The 17479-nt window shown below is 51.3% G+C and overlaps 2 protein-coding genes across 6 annotated transcripts; one reads left to right on the forward strand and one right to left on the reverse strand.

Moving 5' to 3' along the window:
* Nucleotides 1-33: 33 nt before the first annotated feature.
* Nucleotides 34-12297, forward strand: ADAR (adenosine deaminase RNA specific). 4 transcript variants are annotated; one of them, XM_062511173.1, is made up of 15 exons: nucleotides 34-168; nucleotides 1327-2859; nucleotides 4213-4396; nucleotides 4475-4632; nucleotides 5064-5205; nucleotides 5390-5595; nucleotides 5808-5964; nucleotides 6931-7102; nucleotides 7697-7790; nucleotides 9165-9293; nucleotides 9420-9553; nucleotides 10035-10217; nucleotides 10661-10773; nucleotides 11219-11346; nucleotides 11656-12297. In XM_062511173.1, exons 1-15 carry the CDS (start codon nucleotides 158-160, stop codon nucleotides 11894-11896), a joined length of 3585 nt encoding a protein of 1194 aa, XP_062367157.1. In that variant the 5' UTR covers nucleotides 34-157; the 3' UTR covers nucleotides 11897-12297. The 4 variants fall into 4 exon arrangements, with proteins under 4 accessions (XP_062367157.1, XP_062367159.1, XP_062367158.1 ...); XM_062511175.1 differs by having other exon boundaries at nucleotides 11714-11882; XM_062511176.1 differs by lacking the exon at nucleotides 34-168 and having other exon boundaries at nucleotides 1413-1484; nucleotides 1586-2859.
* Nucleotides 12298-14209: 1912 nt separating this feature from the next.
* Nucleotides 14210-17360, reverse strand: CHRNB2 (cholinergic receptor nicotinic beta 2 subunit). 2 transcript variants are annotated; one of them, XM_062511700.1, is made up of 6 exons: nucleotides 17293-17360; nucleotides 16588-16733; nucleotides 16445-16489; nucleotides 16084-16193; nucleotides 15010-15964; nucleotides 14210-14465 (listed from the first exon to the last, which is right to left on the reverse strand). In XM_062511700.1, exons 1-6 carry the CDS (start codon nucleotides 17333-17335, stop codon nucleotides 14295-14297), a joined length of 1470 nt encoding a protein of 489 aa, XP_062367684.1. In that variant the 5' UTR covers nucleotides 17336-17360; the 3' UTR covers nucleotides 14210-14294. The 2 variants fall into 2 exon arrangements, with proteins under 2 accessions (XP_062367684.1, XP_062367685.1); XM_062511701.1 differs by lacking the exon at nucleotides 17293-17360 and adding an exon at nucleotides 16980-17137 and having other exon boundaries at nucleotides 16588-16718.
* Between the last annotated feature and the right edge of the window lie 119 nt (nucleotides 17361-17479).

Genomic DNA, 17479 nt, shown 5'->3' on the forward strand with positions numbered 1-17479 from the left:
GGGGGGGGCGGAGCGGAGCGGCTGCTGCGGGAAACGAAACTGAAACGGGGCTCGCAGCCATCTTGGCGGTTGCTCGGTGCCGTTCCGCCGGGACGCGTTCTGCGGGTCAGCGTTTCTTTTTCCCCTGTATTTTCTCATAAAATAATTTGGCATACGGATGAGACTGAGGTAAGAGCGTTTTTTCCAAACCCCTCTTCCTGTTTGTGCCCTGCCCTTGGCTCAGGGAGCACTTGTAAAACGGGGTTACTGAGCAGGGGGCAGCAGTGGGACTCTCTCGTAGCTGGGGAGGTAGGAACCCGTCGCGCTGCACTCAGCGTCTCCATGTTTATTGTAAAAATAAGTCTTGCTGATGGCAGCCGAGTGCAGTGTAATGGAAGTGAAATTCAAGTTGGCCTTGAGGTGTTTCGTGACGATGGAGAGCTTTATAAAGATGGGACTTACATTGGAAAAACTGTCTTTTTGACGACAGGTGCGTTAAGGAGGTCACGGAGGAGCAGGCAGAACGGGGACCGGGCAGTGTGTATCATGTTCCATGTCTGTATCATCTCAGTTTCGCAGCAAATGTTACCAGAAAATTAGAAAATGCTGGGCTGGATTCCTTACTTTCAAAAAGTATACTAATAGTTTAGTCTTACCCCTGTACCCCAAGAGGGCAGCACGACTTTGTGTGCTAGAGTGAAATTTGGGCTGTAATCGAAAAAAACTTGTCATACTGTTGCCAGCTGCACATCTGTCCAATTTATCTGCACGTTATCGCTTTCATTCCCCTGTCATGTGATGTTTTACCTCTACAGGTCACTTAGTGTCCAAGGAGAAGATGCTTGGGGTTTCAGACTATTTTAGCGACGAATCTGAAAATTATAGCAAGCCTGGTTCTTTGTGACCATGCAAGCTGCTTTGGTTTACCTCCTTACACTCCTTTATATCCTCATGCCCCCATTTCTCAGGTTGCAAAGTAGGTCTGAGATTCATCTCTCCCTCGGGCAGGGGAGTGCAGCTTGCTGTGTTTTAGGAGTGCATCCTGAGCAGGCCACCCAATCATGTACTGGAATCAAGCCTAATGGGAGCAGAGGGCTGCTTGTTTCAAAACTGCTTCTTGTGATTGACTTCACCTGCAATTTGGGGCTGCTGGTTCTCTGCTGGCAGCCATAGTTTGTTGTTTGTGTTTACAGGACTAATTTAGACTCCTAGAAAAGTAGAAGAAAAAAAATGACAAGGGAGAAGATGTTTGAAATGTCTCAATAGCTGGGAATCTGTTTAAACTGCATTTCTGGAATCCTGTGGTTGTGTAAAGACATTCTGAATTACTATGTTTTTTCTCCTCAGGGTGGGAGAGTGTGGAGTGAGTGACAGCTCCTCTCCTGGCTCATCAGCAGCCTGGTTCCCACGTGTGTCCCAGGAGTGCGCTATGATCAGAGGCACTGGGCGAGGCAGAGGCTTGTATCTTACCCAGTCAAGACATAACTGCCCCAGCACTAACCGAGGTCTTCTTAACCACCCTCATACCCCACAAGAAACTAATCGGGGAACCTTTTTACACCAGCAGTTCCTAACAGAGCAGGACACTGAAGTCTCTGTGTTGCAGGGACAGGGATCACACAAGGAGTCGTGCACCGGAGGCAGGCAAGGTGTGACACCGGCTCCTGCAGACAGATGTCAGCCCAGCTCCAGCTGGGCTGGAGGGCGTAGGTTCTCTAGCCAGCATCCCCGGGTTGAGACTTTGCCTCCTCGGTATTGCCCTCCACAGTACCATCATCAGGTGAACTCAAGGAGAGATTCTGACTCTGTGAGGCTGGATTTCCAAAGACTGTCTCTTGCTGGGCAAGACTACGAACAAGAAATTCTAACTGTTCTCAGGCAGCTTGGGGAGGGGAGGACTTGCACAGCAATTGATCTGGCACGTAAACTTAAAACTCAAAAGAAAGAGGTCAACCGTGTTTTGTATAAGCTCTTAAGAGAAGGCAAGTTACACAAAGGGGGAGAGACACGGCCACTGTGGAGAATTGCCAGCCCTAGCTTAGGGAGAGAAAGAAGCCCTACTGGCCACAGTGCCAGTTGCACAGGTCCAGCTTGTGAGAGCAGAGGAGGAGAGCAGAACACACTTGGCTCGGGAGACGCAGAGATGGCTGAGACAAAGGAGAAAATCTGCAACTACTTGTTTAGTGTGGTGGAAACAACAGCACTCAATCTTGCCAAAAACATTGGGCTTTCCAGAGCCAAGGATGTTAACGCATTTCTTAGTGCTCTGGAAAAGCTGGGAGATGTCCACAAGCAGAATGCAACTCCTCCACGATGGTCCCTGACAAACAGGAAACGTGAGAGGATGCAGATGAGGCTGAAGGCCAGCTCAGTAATGCAGATGGCAGATCCCACACCTCCTGAGTCAGGTCTTCCCTCTTCCTTTGTCCCTCCGTGTCCCCCAGAGGTGGCTACAGCTTTGCCAGCAGTGATGGCACCGGAAGAAGAAAGTGTAGAAAATGGACGGCAGCCTTTGGGGCAAGCTGGTCAAGGCAATATCGGTGACATGGAAGCAGATGCATCTGAGGACACTAAGCCTGAATTCTCCAGTTTGAGTAAATATGATAACTCAGAAAACAGCAAGTGGACCACAGATGATATCCCAGATAATCTGAATGCTATCAACAAGCAGCCTGATAAGTCAGAATGCATTATGAATTCTCAGTCTTCCCCCAGTTATGCAGCCCAGTTCGAAACTGCTTTCCCATGTTCTCCTGTAGAGAAACTGATGGCTTGTCAGGAAAAGAACCCAGTGAGTGGCCTTACTGAATATTCCCAGTACACATACCAGCACTGTGATTTCATCATGCTGGAGCAGAATGGCCCCTCTCATGAGCCACGGTAAGAAAATGTTCTACTTTTTCTGAGCTCTTTTTCCATAAAATTATTTGACTTCAACCAAGTTCACCCACTCAACTGTTGTGGAGGGGCCTGCTATTAATGTTTCTTTCCAAACGATTCACCTAGCTGATTCCTTGCATCAGCTTAAAAAAATAAGGCAAGCCTAAAATTTAACCCTAGGTAGCCCTGTTTTGGCATTCCTAATTCTGAGCAGCAAAGATGGGATTAATTTCTTCACTGGGTCCCAACTCAATTACTTGCCTTCAGTTTGATCATATAGCGGTAAATTGGTATGTCTAAGCTGCCTCTCAAGATGCTGTCACCCTGGAAATGGTGTGAAGGGAACCCAGAACAAAGTGTTTGGGTGCAAGTGCCTTAAGTTAAACGAGGTGGCCCCACTGTGGACATTTCTGTGTTGTAGCAGGTCAGAGCAGATTCTCTGAGCTGAGCATGCGGCATGAAACTGCAGTTGGCCAAGACAGTCTCTGGAGTCCTGCTTCCCCTTGCAGAATCACAGCTGTTACTGAGTACCAGTGAGACTGTGAAAATCTCCATATGTGCCACACTGAAATATGTCAACAGATCCGCTAGACGGGAAAATTGGCCTAATTTCTAAAGATGGAGTCCCAGGATTTTCTTTTTTTTTTGTTTTGTTTGTTTGTTTTTTTGTTTGTTTGTTTTTGTTTTTTGGGTTTTTTTTTTTTTGGGGGGGGGGGGGGTTGGTTGTTTTTTTTTTTTAAGAAGGGATCTGAATGGATTCAGTGCCATAATCCCTCTCCAGATCTGGTTTCCTACTCCCCTTGGAAGCAGATTTCCAGGGCTGGAGGATGGAAGATCAACTTTTGTTAGAGTTTGGAGGAATGGGGAAGGAGAACTGTCAATGGCAAGAGATTTGTGGGGCATCACTTTTCTAAGATGGATGCTCTGGATAGCCCTGGAGAATGCCAGAGGGAGGGGAGTGACCCTCAAATGACCAGGTGCAAATCAAACAGTACAGGCTGCTTTTGAGCTTTCTTATTCCTGGGCAGGAGCCACAACAGAGCTGCTGCCTGCATACAGCCATTACCTATTTCTGGCACCTGTGGTAGGACAAGGCAATTCATCCTGTTCCTTCAGAACAAAACATGGAGCTGCTCCTCTATTGTAAATAGCTCTGGAAATGTAATGAAACAAGGCCCAGATGCAGTGCTGCTTGGGTACCCTTGGTGTTTTTTTCTTCTGCACGTGGCAGCCTGGATTTACTCTCCCAGCTGGGAGCTGACTGTTTCTTCTTTGAATTCCAAGAGCAGCTTTGCTTGCTCTGAGAACACACTTCTGCATCTCAATATCTCCCTTTGGTTTTCTCTTTCCAAGGTTTAAGTTCCAGGCAGTGATTAATGGGCGCCCATTCCCACCAGCAGAGGCAGGGAGCAAAAAATTGGCTAAGCAGGAGGCAGCAGCTAATGCAATGAAGGTCCTGATGAGTGAAGTGAATGGAAGGCATGGTGGAATCAAATGTGAAGAGCCGTTTTCCTCTGACAGCTTGGAACCGGAATTGGTGAGTCCTGTTTTCTTTACTTGGTGATGCTGTTCCATGTGGGGTCTGATGCTGATTTCCTCCATCTTCTTGCTGTAGTCTTTGCAGCTGGAGCCAGAGGTATCATCTGCAGCAGCTCAACTCAACCTGCTTCCTGGGAAGCACCCTATCAGCATATTAATGGAGTATGGTCAAAAGTCAGGGAACATAATTGAATTCCAGCTGCTCTCTCAGGAAGGCCCACCTCATGATCCTAGGTATGGCATATTCTTGTCAGCCTTGAGGGAGGTTGGAAATTTTCTTCACTTGCCCTTGTCCTTGCCCTTCAGCATGCTGCCCACATCCCTGGACTTGTCACTGACCTGAGTGAGGCTAAGTGTTCCTCTTAGCCAAGAATTCTGGGCATGGCTTGTCCAAGACATCTAGTTCCAGAAAGAGACCCAAAGCAATGCCCTTTCAGAGAAATGATGCTGTTTCTTCTACCAGGGCAGGAGGTGGTTTCAGTCCTGCACCTAGAGGTGTTCTGCTTGAAGTGTTTAGGGCCATCATGGTAGATTTCAATTGCAGGTAAATTTGAGATAACCCAAAAGGATTTACCTGGAAGTGGGAGATATAACCAGATCGGGGATAATAACCAGATCCAGACACCTATGGTTAACACTTTTCATGTACTATAATGTCCTGTCAGGTTCAGCTACTGTGTGAAAATGGGTGACCAAATTTTCCCCGCTGTGGTAGGAAACAGCAAGAAGGGAGCAAAGCAAATGGCAGCAGAAGTTGCTGTGAAGATCCTTTCTGGAGAGTCTGTACCCCATGTCTTGCCTGAACAGGTATAAAGAGCATCTTTATAATACCCAAGTGTTTTGAATTGGGTGTTCCCTCCCTTTTATTTCCTATTCTGCTGGATTTCACCCCACGAGGTCATGTGGGGCAGAGGTTTGCTGCTGCTCTTGGCCTGCACTAAATGCAGCTGCTCTGTGTTTAACAGCCTTCTCCTTTCTAACTCTGATCTAGCCTGTTGTGAAGTCCCACAGTGACCAGTCCATGCACAATATTGCCACTCCAGATGAATCCAAGGTGGTGAAAATGAAGGGTGTTGGGGAGCTCATCAAATACCTTAACGTCAATCCTGTCAGTGGCCTGCTGGAATATGCCCGTTCCAATGGGTTTGCTGCAGAGTTCAAACTCATTGACCAGTCAGGACCTCCCCATGACCCCAAGTAAGTAGCAGCATCTGGCAGGAGGAAATTTTGCACTGCTGCTGTTGCCCTAGGAAAAGGGCAGAAAGCTCTGAATTGCTGATGCCTTTTGAAATGGCAGAAGGGCTAGTTGCTGCCCCTGCCAAATCTCGTCTCTCTGATTCCTTCCTCTCTCCACTTTAGAGAATGTAAAAACCAAACTGAAATCCACTGGTTCCTTGGTTTCTTTGTAGGTTTGTGTATCAGGCGAAGGTTGGTGGCCGCTGGTTCCCAGCTGTAACTGCGCACAACAAAAAGCAGGGCAAGCAGGAGGCAGCTGATGCAGCACTCCGAGTCCTGATTGGGGAATCAGAGAAGACTGAGCGCATGGAAGGGATGAGTGTCACGGAGGTAAATCTTCTGCCAGAGCTGGGGTTGTGCTTGTAGTCCTGCCTATCCTCCTCCTTTCAGTCCCGAAGAAAAATGCTTTCAAAATCAACTGTGATCCCTTTGTTCTCTGCAGCTGTTGATAACCTGATGTGGTTTTCCTGAAGTGGGTTAGATGTTTCCTCAGGGCATAGGCGTACCCTTCTGTCCTATGGGCCTCTGCTCTAGGGCTAAATTATTATCAGATTCTTCCACAAACTACTGGAAATGTGTGCCTGTGGTAGATAGGAATGTGCTTATTTTTAATTATGTGACTTTTTTTTTAGTACTGCTTCCAAATTTCTTTGTGCTGCGTTAAAAATCATGTGTCAGCTCATAAAATTTATGCATCAGATAAATGCAAAGCCCTGGTTGTGTTAGGACGGCTGTCCCAAACTTGGGCTGATTTAAATCACACTTAGAATGTTGTGATCTCTGAAAAGGCTCATTCCAGGCAGCACAACTGAGCACTGCAGCTGAGGCTCTAAATAGCAAAGGCATCAGGGAGGATTTGTCAGTCAGCAGTGCTGGAGGAGGTGAGTTGGTCTGCACTGGGAATGACTGTGCACTCTCCTCATAGGCAGCCAGAGGAGGAATTTCTCCAAAGCCAGGAACAGATTTCCTTGGCTGAGTCTCTGGAAATAGGCAGGTTGGTTTTGTCCCTTCTTGCTCAGGGTTTTCCCTGGCATTCTCAGGAGACCATTCCTCAGCCTGTGTTGTTTGCTTCCAGGAAGATGGCTTGCTTCTGCCTCTGATGTGGCTGAAGCAGAACTCAAAGCCTTGGATGAGGTTTTCCCAGAAATATTTAAAAGAACTTTACCTGCCCCTTGACACAGCACTGCCCAAAGCTCAAAGTTTTCTGTGTTTTCCTTCTACTTGGAAAGGTTAGCTTGTTGTGGAGCTGTGTCATATGACCTGCTCACACCCTGTGCTGTTGTGTCCCCATCCCAGCTCCCTGTGAGTGGCAGCACCCTGCACGATCAGATGGCCATGCTGAGCCACCAGTGCTTCAACAGCCTCACTGCTCGCATCCAGCACAGCCTGCTCGGGCGCAAGATCCTGGCTGCCATCATCATGCGGAAAGGAAATAAGGGTTTGGGAGTGGTGGTCAGCATCGGAACAGGTGTGAACAGCTTCTTCCAGCTCACTCTGAACTCTTGCTTCTGTGCTAGATTTCCTTGTCAGAATTCCACAGCTCAGAAGTGGCTGTTGCTGTAGGCTTCTTCAGAGAGGGTACAAAACATTCCCAGGACTCACATGGTATCACAAGTGATCTGGTTAGAGAGAGAACAAAGCAAATGTGCCTGTAGCGATATTGCTCTTAATCTTTGCTTGCATTGCTGCATCCTACTCTGTGCATCAGAGCATGGGCTCCTTATGTGCTGCAGCACACGATCCCCCAGTTTCTCACAGCCACACATAGCTTATCTCCCTCTCTGCTTTGCTGCCAGTCTTCTACCAGGAGCGATAGGCTGAAAAGCCCTCGGGGAGGTACAGTCCTCCAAAACTCACAGCAGTTTAAGTGTGTCTGTCCCTAAAGTGATGTCCCTTTATTTTCTTAACTGCTTGTGATAGTGATTTAATAGGCAGGGTGCTCGTGCTAGTGCTGCTGCTCAAGAGCCCAAAAAAAATAAGACAACCTTGCTCTGTTTCTGAAGCCATCTTGGTGTTGATACCTGCCCTATTATTTAATTCCTTATTTGTTTGTTTGTTTCAGGTAATCGCTGTGTGAAAGGAGAAGAGCTGAGCTTAAAGGGGGAGACAGTAAATGACTGTCATGCAGAAATCATTTCTCGAAGAGGCTTTATGAGGTGAGAAAAGGGGAAACTCAAAAGGAAAAGGAGAAGGGCCTGCCAGGAGCTGCTCTCCCATTCTGGAGAGGTGTAGCTGAAGCACATCCCTAGTTCTTTGCTGTGCTGAGAGATGCTGTGATCCTCAGACACATGTTTACTCATGTGTTGTTGAATGTAGGGAAGTTATTTCTGATAAGAAGGGGCCATGCCTAAATTATGCCCAAATAAGTACTGAATGGGAGACTTGCCAGGATCCCAAGGGCTGCATCTGATGTACTTGATATTAATCCTCCTGCTGAAGCTTCTGGGCTCATGTGCAGGGCACTCTCCAGCCTGAGTACAGCTCCTGCTATGCCAAGCCACTGCAGGCTTGGTCTCCTGGCCTGTCTGGGTATAGAAGGATTCAGGAAAACATACTGCATACGTTTGCTTTGGTAAGTCAGTAGCCCTTTTTTAGAGGCTGGAAGGGGTTTTCCCAATAAAACTACACAATTCTCTCCCTCCTGCCTCCTTCCTCCCTGCTCCTCTCCTCTTCCTCTTCTTTTCTCACATTCACTGTGACACTTGATAGCTTTTGAAGCCTAAAGTGAGAAGAAGCTGAAGTGCTTGGTTAATATCTGTCCTTTGGTTATGAACAAAAACAAAATCAGCTGCTTCCTTCAAGCCTTTGTGTGCTGCCACTGTGCTCTGCATTCCTCAGCAAGGGAAGTGTTGAGGGCAGGTCCCTGGGAAGTGATGAATCAGGTTTGCATCTTGCTTGCTTTCTGTTTTAGCTGTTAATCTTGACAGCTGCTCTGGCACAGCAGAGTGAGCTCTGCCTCTCCTTGAAAAATCAGTCCCTCCACAGGCTCTGCTCAAGGACTGTCTGTGAGGCTGCAGATTTTCTTTAGTCCTTGACATGCTGTTGGAGATCTCAGGGTTTTCCCTGGCCAGAAGCAGCAATAAAAGACCCCATCAGTGTAAGCAGATCCTGGGCTCATTCTAACACCATTTGAATTCAGCTGCCTAAGGGTTGTTTACTTTTAATGCAAACTGGCCGCTGACAAAAGGTGCTGGTTAACAACCTTGAAGTCTTCTTCACACTGAGATCAGATGCATGCGAGCAGCACCCAGCCAGGCTCCTCCTTTTCTCCTGCCACTGCTTGCCAGACAGGATACTGCTTTGCTACGGCTTGTCCTCTGCATGGCAGGAAATCTCCTGGATTCTTTGCCCTTTTTATCTTTTTGTGCGTTGAGCACTGTTTGTTGGCTCCCCAGGAATCCTCGGCCACAGCTCCTGGTCTCTGCTCTTCCATGCAGCAGGAGTAGGTGATGTGGGACCCTGCCTGTCAATTGAAGCATTCCTTGTCTGAGAAGCAGGGCAGCCTTTTGACAGGATGGTGTTATTTTCAGATTTCTTTACAGTGAGCTCATGAAGTATGACCCGTCTAATCCTTCCTCTGCAGAAGAGAGCATTTTTGAGCAAGCGGGAGGAAAGAAACTCAAAATAAAAAGCAGTGTTACCTTTCACCTCTACGTCAGGTTTGTGGGGGGGGGGGGGGGGGGGGGGGGGCTGTTTCAATGACTGGTGTCAGCAGCACTGTCACTCCCCTGGCCCTGACTGTTTCCTTTACAGTCAGTGCTAACCAGGGAGGGTTTGTTTTCTAGCACAGCACCGTGTGGAGACGGAGCACTCTTTGATAAGTCCTGCAGTGATCAGGCAAACGAGATGGGACAGCCCCACCACCAGCCTCTCTTTGAGAACCCCAAGCAGGGCAAGCTGCGGACCAAGGTGGAGAATGGTGAGTGCAGTCGCTTCCTGCATGATGGGGTGGCTTCAGTCCTCTCCTCTGAGCCTTTCTGGTGTTCCAGAGCTTCCTTACCCCTCTATGTGTGCTATAGTGAGATTTGAAGCATTCAGGAATGAAAAGAGGTACATGGAAGGTTTTAGAGAGAGTCCCTTCCCAGCTCTGCTTGTTGCACTCCCACCCTTGTGAAGTTTGCAGCTGAAGTTTGATGCAAAGCTCAGATCTGGGTCTGTGTCCGTCCCGTCCCCCGTCCCCCCCCCCCCCCGCTTTCAAGCAGAATTTTATTCAGCCATGTTGAAGATTACATGTTGAAAATCAGTACCCAATACTGCATCCCAGATTGTTCCCTGAACCTGATGTCAGACTGCTGAGTTTGTTCTGGGTGTCCAGAAGTTTCTTGTGCAGTTGCTGGTGGGGTTTCGATTTATTGAATATCTGACACTACACAGAAAAATTTTCTTCTTCTCTTGTGCAGGGGAAGGTACCATTCCTGTGGAGTCAAGTGACATTGTGCCCACATGGGACGGGATCCAGCATGGGGAACGGTTACGAACGATGTCCTGCAGTGACAAAATCTTACGCTGGAATATACTCGGCTTGCAAGGGGCATTGCTGTCACACTTCCTAGAGCCAGTTTATCTCCGCTCTGTTACACTCGGTGTGAAACTCTTTGTCCTTTCAGGGTAAAACTGGGCTGCAGTGACAACTCGTCTCACTCCCCAGTGTGATGGCAAAGTTTTGTTTATGGAGGGTGTAGGAGTAACAGACTGAAATGACTTTCTTGGCAGAGCTGTTTGAAAGTACAGAGGGAGTCTGTGGATTTTAGGCTGTGGGTAGAGTTGGTGTCTCTCCAAAGTTCTGGATTTTTAGGAGGGACGTGTGGTCTAGGAGAGTGTGACAAAAAACTGCAGGTTTGTGTCTTCAGTGAGAAATGTTGCAGACTGTAGACCTTTATAAGATCTTGTCTTATAGGATACATGTAGCTATGCCGATCCACGTGCTGTGGGCTTTTGGGGAGTCTGTGAGCAGTGCTACAGTTCCTGGGGTTTCGCCAATCCATCACCATCCTGTTTCCTGACACCCTTACTTCTGTCTCCACAGGTTACTTGTACAGTCGGGGTCACTTGACACGTGCCATCTGCTGCCGCATGGAGAGGGATGGGAGCACACTGAAGGAAAAGCTCCAGGCTCCATATCACATTAACCATCCTGAGGTACTGCAGCTGTAGCACCTCTTCATCTTTCTGTCCCCCATTCCTTTGCCTGTGGGTTTGGGGTCCCTGAGGTGCTCTGCAGGGAGGGTCATTGTGCAGCAGCCCTCCAAGTAGGGGCAAAAATTAGTGACCAGAAACACAGAAACATACAATCAAGGGATATTCTGAGTTGGAAGGGACCCACAATGTCTCATCAGGTCTAACTCCTTGCCCTACACAGGACAACCCCAAGAGCCTGGCCTCTTTGTGTCACCCCACATTTTGGGGTTACTGGCAGTTGTCTTAGTCTGGAAAAAAGGACACTAAAGTTGCCGCTCTTGCCTTCAGCTCAGTAAGAACCTTATCCTTGCAGCTCTGGAAAGTTTGGGATGAGCTAAAACTGTGAGGGATGAAAGGGGCAAGAGACTCATGCAGCAGAACCAGGTTAAGAAACCCTCTTGTGCAGGTTGGGCGAGTCAGCGTGTATGACTCTGCAAGGCAGACAGGCAAGATGAAGGAGTCATCAGTGAATTGGTGTCTTGCTGATGAAAGTGAAGTTGAAGTCTTGGATGGCACCAAAGGGAAAGTAGATGGGTAAGAAGAGACGTTCCTGACACTGCCTTTTCCTAGCACTGTCTGGGGGAAGGGGGTCAGCTTTGTAGTGGGGAGTACACTCTGCACTGTTACAGCACCGTACGCATGGGGAGGGTTGGACGGAGGAATTTCAAACAGACATAAACAAGCACTCCTGAAGGAAAACAAAATGTTGCCCAGCTTGGACTCTATCACAGAGCCCTGCCAAGCCCAGAGCTCCTCCATCGTGGGATTTTACCTGAGCCCCCTGCTCCTCTTGGCTCTTCTCAGTGTCCTGTCCCTCATTGCTGCCGTTGTCTTCCTTCTCAGTCTGAAACTGGGGGTGTCTCGTGTGTCCAAGAGGAAAATGTTCACCCTGTTCCAGCAGCTCTGTGCAAAGAACAACCGCAAAGACTTGCTGAGCTTGTCCGTGTACTCAGATGCCAAGGAGGCAGCCACAGCATACCAGGCAGCCAAGCAGTGCTTCTTTAGCACACTGGAAGAGCTGGGCTATGGCAGCTGGATCCGAAAACCCCAGGAGGAAGAAAATTTCTCTGTCCTTGATGCGTAAGGAAGCACTTTGCAAGGAGTGGGGGGTGAATGTGCACAGGCATATGCATGGCTGTGCTCATCCTTCTTTCACCACAATTTTGGAGTGGAATTGGGACTGTGCAGCAGTTTCCTCATAGGACCAGCTGCTTTGTCCCTGTCACTCAGACCCTGCATTTTTAAAATGTGCATGTAAATGATACTCCTATTTTTAAGCAAGGGCAGGCTCAGTCCCCACTTGCTTTTTTATAGTTTTGTCCCCCCCTTTTTTGTTTTTTAAAGAAGGCATGAGAAACCAGAGGAATTTTCAAGACTGTGAGCTTGAAACCTTTGGACCATGCACTGCAAATCCTTCTGGCAGGTTTTGAGGCAAATTTTCTCCTTTGAGATTAAAAAAAAAATAAAATCAAGCTGTTTGTTTGACTGGTTTTCTATGTCTCTGTTGGAAGAGGACTGGCAAGCCAAGCTGGGACATGGAGCTGACCTCTGCAAAATGCAGCCGTAGGACCCACATAACATTCTGCATTAATAACAAAAGAGAAAGTTTCAGTATTGTTGGACATGGGGTGTGTTAATTCCTGCTGAGGTGAAGAGGGGGCCCATAGTGGGATTTGGAGAGGGACAGAGATGAGTTAGTATTTGCTAAATGATGAAGGGGGCCAGGTGGAGTTTGAAATTGAGCCTCTTGCCTCAAGTACAGGGCTCATTGGGCAGAGCTGAGCCCATGAGAGCGTGGACTGGGTCTGAAATGGTGGGACAGGGCACTCCCAGCTCCTTCCCTCACTGCTAGCTCTGGAAGGGGGTGTCTTGTCTCTGGACAAGTGGTGACTGCAGCCCCTGTCCTGTGCGTGTATCTGAACTGAACCACATGCCAGAGGTTATGGTGGAAGGTGAGAGTTAGCAATGCTGTTGCCATCCAACAGCAAGTTTGAGTGTTGTTGGAGCAGCTCTTTTCCCTGTGCAAGGCAAGTGCTGCCTTTGCCTGGGATGAGAGCTCTGTCTCATGTGAGACAAAGACCTGCTGGCATGGAAGCACAGCCCAAAGTGAGGAACCCTAAGGCTGGGAACAAGACCCTGGCTCTGGCTGTGGATCCCCACAGGACAGCTGGGGGCAGCCAGGCTGGGGCCAAGCAGGGTCACCACTTGATGAAAGTGTAGCTGACACAGGTTCATCCTGACTGCAGCTGCCTATGGACATCCACTGCCATGCAGAGCAGTGAGGGGTAGGAACTGCCTTGGCACCCAGCCCAGATCAGGGCTGGGGGAAACTCCTCTGTCAGCAGCTGCTCAGGGAACTGTGCCTGAAGCAATGTGGGCTCCTGTTGTACTTCCCACACCCTCTTCATAGATCTCCACTCCCCACTAGGGTGCAGCATGAACTCCCCCCCCCATCCTGCACTCTAGGTTGGGCCAACAGCAGATGAGATAGTGAGGGGGATGAACTGGGACAAACCCCTGACCTGGGACTGCTTTAGTAAGAGCAAAGTTCTAAACACCCCTGAAAGCAGGAACTCCGAGAGTAGCAGCTGGGATTTAAATTAGTGTGCGGCTGCCCCTGGCCTTCTGTGGTGCCAGGCCTTGCCAACGCCACTCCCCCCAGCTCCAGGGATTAGTGGTATTTATAGCAAACACTCCATTTCAATTTTCCCCAGTGAGGCCAATTCCCACTGGCCAAGGGAGTGTGGGAAATGCTGCTGGCCATGGCTGTCAGCCCAGTGACCCACGGTGTGGTCTGGTTGCCAGCAGCTCCCAGCCTGGGTTGATTGTGTTTTCCTTTTCCTTGTGCAACTAACTCATCTTATGCCTGCTCTTGACTCCAGCAAACTGAGCCTGGAGTGAAACAGAAGGCAATGGAGCTGGAGCAGCCCCTGGCATTTGCTGCCCTGGCCGTGCCTGGAGGTAGAACCTAAAAATAACCTCCTCCTGCTTGGTCCATGTTTTTGCCTCGGAGACAGAGCTGAACAGCTCTATCCTCCTTCCCTTGCCTCTGCTCCAGATCTGTCACCTTCTGGCAGCCCCAGAGCTGGCATAGCAGTTGGCAGCACCAGGTTGGAAGCCAGGCTCTGGCCCCACATGGCCTGAGAGGAGATGCAGTGAGTGACTGGTGCTCCCAGGAGCAGAGGATAGAGCTGGGCACATCTCCATGGATCAGATTTCATGCTCCCATGCTCTCTCCCATGCCAACTGGGATTTTATTTTTACGGAGATGATGCCTTCCTAGCCTCTTACCTTGGTCACAGGGAGCCAGAGTTCCCCCAGCCCTGGCTGTATCCTGCTCTCTCAGGCCTGCAGAGCACAGTGTAGGATGAAATGAAACCAGATGGAACTAGCCTGGTCCTGTTGTGAGTATTTATTGGTTTGCAGGGGCTGCCTGAGCCCAGTACCCAGCTCTCTGGCCCTTGGACCAGCCATTCTCCATGCTATTTGGAGGTGGGGGTACCCTGGCCAAGCTGCAGCAGGGAGTTGGTGGTGTAGTTCTGGAAGAGGGGCTGCAGGAACATGCCAATGGTGCCAAAGACACAGACGAAGACAAAGATCCACAAGAAGAGGCGGTCGATAACCATGGCCACGTACTTCCAGTCCTCGCTCACCTGCATGGGGCCAGGAAAAATGCTGGGTCAGGCTGGGGCCTTAGGTTTCACCTGATACTGCCCTGACTGGGAATTTGGCATATCCTCAGAACCTTGAATCTGCTCCCTCAGCACTGCAGCTCCTGGGGCTGCCTGCAAGCCTGCTGTGGGCTTCACAGGGCTCATTCCCCCTGCTGTCACCCACACCGCTGAGCCCAGGAAGTATTTCCCCAGAGAGCAGAGCTGGGGGAGGGGGGTTGCTCTGCAAAATCTCCAGCCTGACAGTGCTATGCAGGGCCAGGCCTCCTGGGAGCTTCCTGGGTTTCCAGAGCAGCTGCTTCAGCCTGGGACTGGGGCGGTTAGTCAGGGATCAGTTCTGGACCCTTTACCCAAGCAGAAGCTGCAGGACCTCACTGGACATGGGGCTAGGCACGGACCCCCCTAGCGCTTGTGTACATCACTTTCTGTGGTGCAGACATGAGCCAGGACACACTCTGCACCCCACAGGTCTGGCCATCCCTGAGCACTGCCCACTCCCATCTGCACACTGCCCACCCTAACTTACGCTCTGATCGTCATCCTCACTGCGCATGTGGTCAGCAATGAAGCGCACACCATCCACCGCTTCCTCCAGCCCACAGCTGCAGCCAGCTGCAGGGGTTGGTGCCTGCCCCTGTCGCTCCCGATAGCCGTTGAGCCCCTCAGCCTTGGCAGCACCAGGGTTGGCATAGCAGGTGCAGGTGCGGGCACCAGCCTGGACGAAGAGAGCGGCGGCACGTTCCTGGGTGTGCCGGCGCTGGCGCAGACGCTGGCGCGCGCAGTTCTGCCGTGGCTGCTTCATGAAGAGCAGTGCTGGGAGCTTGTGGAGGAAGAGGGTGCGGACCCAGGGCGGCATGGTGTGTGTGGTAGGTGAGCGGTGGTGCACATTGAGGACACAGACACTGGTGACAATGGAGAAGGTCACCAGTACCATGGTGAACATGAGATACTTGCCCACCAGTGGTACATCCAGTGAGGTGGGTGGCACAATCTTGGAGATGAGCAGGAGAAAGACAGTGAGGGCAAGCAGGACAGAGATGCAGAGTGTCATCTTCTCGCCACAGTCAGACGGGAGGTAAAACACAAGGATTGCCAGGGATGTAATGAGGATGCAGGGGATGATGAGGTTGATGGTGTAGAAGAGTGGCTTACGCCGAATGATGAAGTCGTACGTGATGTCCACATAGGTGGAGTCATCAGGGTTCTCGTTGCGCCGCCCTGGCAATGCCACAATGTCCCACTCGCCACTGGGTGTGAAGTCATCCAGGCTGGCCACCTCACTCTTCAGCACCAGGTCAATCTCAGTGCGGTCATAGGTCCAGGAACGGAACTTCATGGTGCAGTTTTGTTGGTCAAAGGGGAAGTGCTTCACCTCGATCTTGCATGCGCTCTTATAGATGGCAGGTGGCAGCCAGAAGATGCTGCCATCATAGGAGATCACAGCGTTGGAGTAAAAGGAGACCTCATACATCCCATCGGCGCTGGGGATAAGAGAGATGCTGTCAGTCCTGGTGTTGTCAGCCACAACAGCACAACGATATGGCCCCCTGCCCTGGGTGGGGTTGGGGAATACATAGCCCCCCCTCCAAAAATGACCTACTTGTTGTAGAGCACCACATCAGGCAGCCAGATGTGCTTGGAGGGCAGGCGAACCTTCTTCATGTTGTCAAAGTCCTCAGGTTTCCATGTGAGGCGATAGTCCTCCCACTCCTGAGGACAGGTGGGATCAGGCCAGCCCACCCACAGGATGGGGGCCTGGGGCAAGGGGGTGGGTCAGGACAGGGGGATACAGGGATCCTACACAGGCTTTATGGTGGGCTATGACAGGACAGAGTAGACATTAGGGTCCCACACAGGGTGTGTGGGGTCCCTATGATAGGGATGGGTCTCAAGGCAGAGGCTGGGGAGTCTTGAGGTGGACACAGGGGTCTCAGGGCCATGTCAGAGTCCAGGGTGCCCACCTGGGTCAGCCAGACGTTCGTGGTCATGATCTGCTCCCGCTCATGCTGCATAGAGAGAGGGGGCAATCACTCAGGGTGCAGGGAGGGATTGGGGCCCCCTTACTTGCCCAGTAGGTTGGGGAATAGAGTCCTGGCCAACTCACCACGCTGATGAGCTGCGCCAGCGACACCATCAGCTGCACAGTCACCAGCTCAGAGCCATTGGTTGCCGGCCGGATCAGCTTGTTATAGCGTGCAGGGTCCAGCAGATACTCAACCAGTCGCTCCTCCGTGTCTGTGCCCAGGCTCCCTGGGGTATGGCAGAGCCTGAGTCCCACGGCAGTAGGCAGGGCCCCCCACGAGGGTCTGAGGACACCCAGGGTAGAGCCTGTAGCCGGCCTGGGGCTCTGTGTCCAGCAGCCCAAGAGCAGGAATTATGGGGTGCACGGTGATGGGGTGTGGGTGTCATAGCCGGGCACGGAGCAGGGAGGGACGGGAGGAGAATGGGCGGTCTGAGGGGCTCCATGACTGGGGACGAGCAGCTGGACAGGACTGCGGGTTCCTCTCTGCCCTCCCCTGCCAGTCCCCGCGATTCCCTGCCCGTTCATGACAGCCCCTTCCCTGTTCCTGTCGATCCCTGCCCACTCCTGGCACCACCTCGGGGAGCCGGAGCCCACGGCGGCCGCATAGCCCCGGGGGGGTCGAGGAGCGCCGGAAGCGCCAGCGGCGCTGGCACCGCAGAGGGGCCGGTACCGGCTCCACTCCGGATCTGTCCCGTGCAACAGGCGCAGTCCCCGGGTCCGGTCCGGTCCGGTCCGGTCCCCTCCCCGCCTGTGCCGGTGCTATCCCCCACAGCCCCCGACACTTACGTCTGAGGGCAGCGAGAAGGCAGAGGACGCGGAGCAGCGCCATGGGGGCGGCTCGGTGCCGCCGCCGGTACCCGGCGCTGTCCGCGGTTCTGGCCGGGCGCTGTCCGAGGTGCTGGAGCCGGCGGCGGCGGCCCAGGCGGGGCGGCCCCGGGCGGGAGGCGGTGCCGGGAGCTGCGCCGGGGCCGCC

Source organism: Cinclus cinclus, chromosome 31 (assembly GCF_963662255.1).
Source record: "Cinclus cinclus chromosome 31, bCinCin1.1, whole genome shotgun sequence".
Classification (NCBI taxonomy): Eukaryota; Metazoa; Chordata; class Aves; order Passeriformes; family Cinclidae; genus Cinclus; species Cinclus cinclus.

What these genes read in the sequence shown, in the direction of transcription:
- CHRNB2 (XM_062511700.1), bottom strand. Translation starts at nt 17,335, where the DNA reads ATGGCGCTGCTCCGCGTCCTCTGCCTTCTCGCTGCCCTCAGAC. An exon ending in CGAACGTCTGGCTGACCCAG is followed by an intron (nt 16,194 to 16,444) that starts GTGGGCACCCTG and finishes ACCTGTCCTCAG; the next exon opens with GAGTGGGAGGACTATCGCCT. An exon ending in GATGTGGTGCTCTACAACAA is followed by an intron (nt 15,965 to 16,083) that starts GTAGGTCATTTT and finishes TCTTATCCCCAG; the next exon opens with CGCCGATGGGATGTATGAGG.
- ADAR (XM_062511173.1), top strand. An exon ending in GGCCCCTCTCATGAGCCACG is followed by an intron (nt 2,860 to 4,212) that starts GTAAGAAAATGT and finishes TCTCTTTCCAAG; the next exon opens with GTTTAAGTTCCAGGCAGTGA. An exon ending in AAGGGATGAGTGTCACGGAG is followed by an intron (nt 5,965 to 6,930) that starts GTAAATCTTCTG and finishes TCCCCATCCCAG; the next exon opens with CTCCCTGTGAGTGGCAGCAC.